Consider the following 4,943-nt stretch of genomic DNA (forward strand, 5'->3'; position numbering starts at 1 on the left):
CTGTGTATAACACGCTCTTTGTCTGGATCCAGGATTCCGGTACTTCTAGGACTGTTTTCCAGGAGCTCTGGAACCATCAGGTGACTATCATTTTTCTACTTAAAAATGTTTCCCTCAGGGGGAGAAACTGCTTTCCAACCGATCACACTGTCACTTCTTCCTGCTCTCCCATCCTTGTGTACATAAGCATGGGAGGGGAAAAGCCTTTCTTTACCACGGAACTTTCAGGCGAGACCTGAACCACGCATCTGATCACTTAACATCCAGATTAATGGTGCTGACAGAAGCATGCTTTCCAGTAACTCCCCCATTTCGTTATTTTGGCAAAAAAAACACCAACAAGCATCATGTTACCTGTCTACCTAATGAGTGACTATGGTGAGAGCCTAGTTTGGGTGGAAATGAGCCAAGTTGTTCCCCCTCTCCCCGCCCCTGGTTCTATACCTGAGACAACCCTCCTGAGGTTAAGGCTTCACTGTCGGCAGAACACATGGTGGTTTTTGTGTTTTTTTTTTTAACTTTTCTGCTTTAATTAAGAAGATACAAGGCAACATAAAGTAATCAAAATGGTGTGTGTGTGTGTGTGTGTGTGTGTGTGTGTGTGTTTAGGGGTGTGTGTCCAGGAAGAGCTATCTTGAAGAGTGCCTCATAAGATGTTAGTGCCTCCTGCCCTGTCACATAGTGCCATGTATGTACAGGGTCTTCCGAACCCCTACACAAAGACTTGGGTTGGCAGTGACTTGCGAGAAGGTTCCCCTGGGCCCAGCCCTCGGAGAAACCACACAGGGGTGCTCGAGTTCCCCTAGGATTCCAACCCATCCAGGGAGCCAGGCAGAGCCCAGTGTGACTCTCCCCACACTGGGCTCTGTGGGGTGGCTTTAACATCCTACAACACTGGTCAATGACCATAGGTGCAAGAAGACCTAGGGTATATCTGACTAGCGATGAGCCAAAAGTAATGGATTAATCACCCTGGTACTACAAACTGTGGCCACAGAAAATCCCTATGCAGGCTTTTCACCAGCTAAGAGATTCTAGTAAAACTCTTATTTTGACACAGTTAAATCCCAACCTTGTAACTTTTGGTAAATCAGGCTTAAAGTACCACCTCAAACTGCCAGGAAGTGATTATAATTCTAAAAGTTTAAGGACTGCTACCAAACTGTCTAAGACTTCTACTTCCAGGGTTCAAGAAGGCACCCTCACTGCTTTCCTTTAGTTTCCCTACAACAAGCACACACAATAGGAGCGGTAGAAAACAGCCGTCTTTACAATGCATTCACATATATCAGGTGTGACGGAGCTTGGACTATGACAAGACGTGGACAGATTTATTTAATAATCACTCGTAAGTGCTTTTTGGTCATTCGGCTTTTCAGAGGGTTTCTTTTTTTAAATCATTTTATAAGTGGGCAATGAGAGTTCAGGAGTAAATGACAAAACCATAGATACGCACCTCCCGATTGTTCTGGGGCTGTTTCTATCGGGACTAGTTCATGTCACTCCACACCGCTCATTTGAGAGGGAGCGGGCACACTAAGTGGTGAGGTGCACGGCCAAGGCGAAATGCACTGCCGAGAATGAGTCTCAAATCAGGTGCTTTTCAAACCGGAGCCTTGCAGGTTGTCTTGTAAGATGAAGGGCCTTTCATCACAAGCAGTGCCTTGCTCCTAAGGAGAGCAAGGGGGCCGGGGAACCACTGAAAGCACAGTGGGCAAGAGCAAAATCTTTCTTGTATTATTTTCAACCATATTGGGGGGGGTGGGGGAGGGGGGAAGACAAAGAGGTAAACGTAGGCACCTCAAAATGAATGATTATGTAGCCAGTAAAGAAAACTGAGGTCATTGAGGGGGAAAAACTGCTATTAATGATTTTTGAAATAAAATCGACTTTGCTGCCAGGTGGGCGTGGTTCAGTGGTTGAGCATTAACCTATGAACCAGGAGGTCGCAATTCATTCCCCGTCAGGGCACATGCCTGGGTCACCGGCGTGGTCCCCAGTCGGGGGCGTGCAGGAGGCAACTGATGGATGATTCTCTCATCATTGATGTCTCTATCTCTTCCTCCCTCTCCTTTCCTCTCTGAAATCAATAAAAAAATATGTAAAAATATAAAATAAAACAATAAAATTGACTTTGCTGTGGAGGCTGCTACCACTGTGCTCTGAATACCTGCTGTTAGAAGGATGCCCTGACTGGAGGGGGAAGGAAGGGAGTCTGCCCTGGCCAGGTAGCTCAGTTGGTTAGAATTAGAGCGTTGTCTCAATACACCAAGGTTGCGGGTTCAATCCCCGGTCAGAGCACATACAAGTATCAACCAATGAATACATCAATAAGTGGAACAATAAATCTCTCTCTCTCTCTCTCTCAACAATAAATGAAAAATTTTAAAAAGGGAGGTAGTGTGTAATCCTTCAGGACATGAGAGAAGGCAAAAGAGAAGCAGCAAGTTCACAGTGCGGCTAAGTGAACAAAAGGGTCATAATCAAGAAGGATGGCATGGCAAGGGTGGCCTCTGTGTTCCCTGGAGCCACCTATGCACAGGGCAACCCTTTCATTTCAGCTGAGCTTCGGTCCATAACTGCCTGGGGCCACATCAGCTGAGGGACAATCTGATGCTCAGGCTGCCAAGACGTACGTAAGGGTCCATGTGTTTCGTGCTTGTAGATATGGGTCCAGTCTTCCTGACAACTCCTTAGGATAAGGAGTTTCTGTCATTCAGTATGGAAACCACATGCTTCCAAATAACCAGGGCTCACTATGAAACCAATGAAAACGACAGTCGAAAAGTCAATAAGGGTTTTTGATTTGCTCTTTAAAATGTTACACTCTGTTCTAAGAGAAAGGAATCTTCGCGTGTCATTTTGCACCTTTCTGTGATAAAGCAGTAGTAATTATTAGGAAGGAAATGCTATTTATTATGAGGAGAAGTTAAATTATAAATTATTTGAAACCCTCCCAGCCTTCCAAAAAAAAAAATTAAATAAATAAAAAGCAAACAAACAAACAAAACACACCTCAAAGAGAAGATAAAAGAACAAAAATGCTTTTATGCCTAGGAACTGTCCATTCCTACAACAATAATAATAGCACAGGCATAAGAAGGTTACTTCTACCCTCTGACATGTAGAAATAATAATATGTAGACTATGGGAGCCTAGAGTTGCTAAAAGATTAACTCCCATCCAGTTTGGGTTGCAGGCTTTATTTTCAAAGCCCTCTTATCAGTTTTATGGCAAATCCATGCTTTGCTTGCTAATGTTTTTACTTTCTTTATTTAAAAAATGGAACACCATCCTTTTTTTTTCTTTTAAATCTGGCTTATTTGAAACAATCCATAATGTTTTACATCATGCTAAGGGAAATACCCCTTACAGAAAACCACAGAAAATTATCAAAATGTTGCCAAGGTCATGTAGTCAATGATTTAAGAACCTAAAAAGTAAGGAAGACTGGGCCTTAGTTTACCAAACAGTATTGTGTTTTGAAAACATATCACTCCTACTTCCATTTTTCCCCTTTAGACTTTGCATCTCCACCTCAGTGGCTAAGGAGCTGGCATATACTAGTACTAGAGGGAAGATTTCTTCTTTATAAACTTTGGAAGGCAGGTTAAGTCCCCAATGCACTTTTGCTTCTATCTTCTCATTTGGACTTTGGGCGGGAAAGCATTCTAGTTCTACTTTGGACCATTGCCTCTCCCTTTGTCTAATGGTAAGTGAGGTGACAAATTCAGAATCCCCACAGCAAAGGAATCTCCCCTCTTACAATGTTAAATATATAGAAATAGTCCATAATTTATGTTAACATTCTTTGCATAGAAATTTATTACAGGTTATTTCCCTACAAATTTAATAGATGGTGATAGTGGCGGAGAAGACTTAACAGCAATATTGCTGACTAGCCATTAGTTTACTTATTAGTTATTCTCTGTTTGGATTCCATGCTATGATGTGCCATATAACATTGCCATTATGATTACATATTATTATGGCATATTAAAAGCTTTTCGGTTTGGCCACAGCCCACTCTGACGATCAAAAGTGCCAAGTGCAGAATGCTCTTTACTAGGAGAGAATAGCTAACATAATAACCACTCTTTCTCATTCGAATTGCTCTGCATCTGGTCTGTTCAGTCCAATTCTTAGCCATGGCTGTGCGGGATGATCCCTCTCCCTGGATGGAGATACACGCATGTCAATCAGACCAGACTGCCATCCCCTACGATTCCGCTTCCACGGTCACTGGGATATGCACCCCTGGAGAGAAGCTGGTCTTCTCTGTGGACTCTTGGGGCTGAGGGCTGGGAGTGGCGGGGAGGGGGCTCCAGTGTCCCTCCCACCTGCACTCCCATCTCCTCCTTCTCACCAGGAGCAACTCCATGGCACTCAGATCACCCTGACTTTTCTTCCCTTAGGTGAAATCACCTCATGCAAAAGGCTTGGTTCTACATGTTTTCTTTCACCAGGAAAGGATTCCCACCCAAACTCAAGAATAGCCCAGCCAATGTGTCTCAGTGGTTAAACACAGACCTATGAATCCGATGGTCAATTCCCGGTCAGGGCACATGCCTGAGTTGCGGGCTTGATCCGCAGTAGGAAATATGCAGGAGGCAGCTGATCAATGATTCTCTCTCATCGTTGATGTTTCCATCTCTCTCCCTCCCTCTCCCTTCCTCTCTGAAATCAATAAAAAAATATTTTTAAAAAATTGTTTGTCAGGGTAGTCAGTGCCACTGGTGTCTACATGACAACCAGTAGACAAACCCGAGTATCAAGTCCATGCCACTAGCGATGCCCTCCCTGACAGGGTCCCAGACTCAACGTGGCAGTGAAGGGAGGCCACTCTGTTTGCACGTTAACACATCGACATCCTCCTGCCACGCCCCTGAGCTAAGCGCATGCACGGGAGTGTGCACAGGAGGAAACATAATAAATTCTGTCGT

General features: G+C 44.1%; 1 protein-coding gene across 1 annotated transcript in view; it reads right to left on the reverse strand.

Annotated features, from left to right (window-relative positions):
- Positions 1-2,663, reverse strand: part of ANKH (ANKH inorganic pyrophosphate transport regulator) — a 97,219-nt gene extending 94,556 nt beyond the window's left edge. The window contains exon 1 of the mRNA XM_014543552.1: positions 2,637-2,663. Coding sequence (XP_014399038.1) covers positions 2,637-2,648 — 12 coding nt within the window. The 5' untranslated portion in view covers positions 2,649-2,663. The remainder of the gene's footprint in view (positions 1-2,636) is intronic.
- Between the last annotated feature and the right edge of the window lie 2,280 nt (positions 2,664-4,943).

Source organism: Myotis brandtii, unplaced genomic scaffold (assembly GCF_000412655.1).
Source record: "Myotis brandtii unplaced genomic scaffold, ASM41265v1 scaffold328, whole genome shotgun sequence".
Lineage (NCBI taxonomy): Eukaryota > Metazoa > Chordata > Mammalia > Chiroptera > Vespertilionidae > Myotis > Myotis brandtii.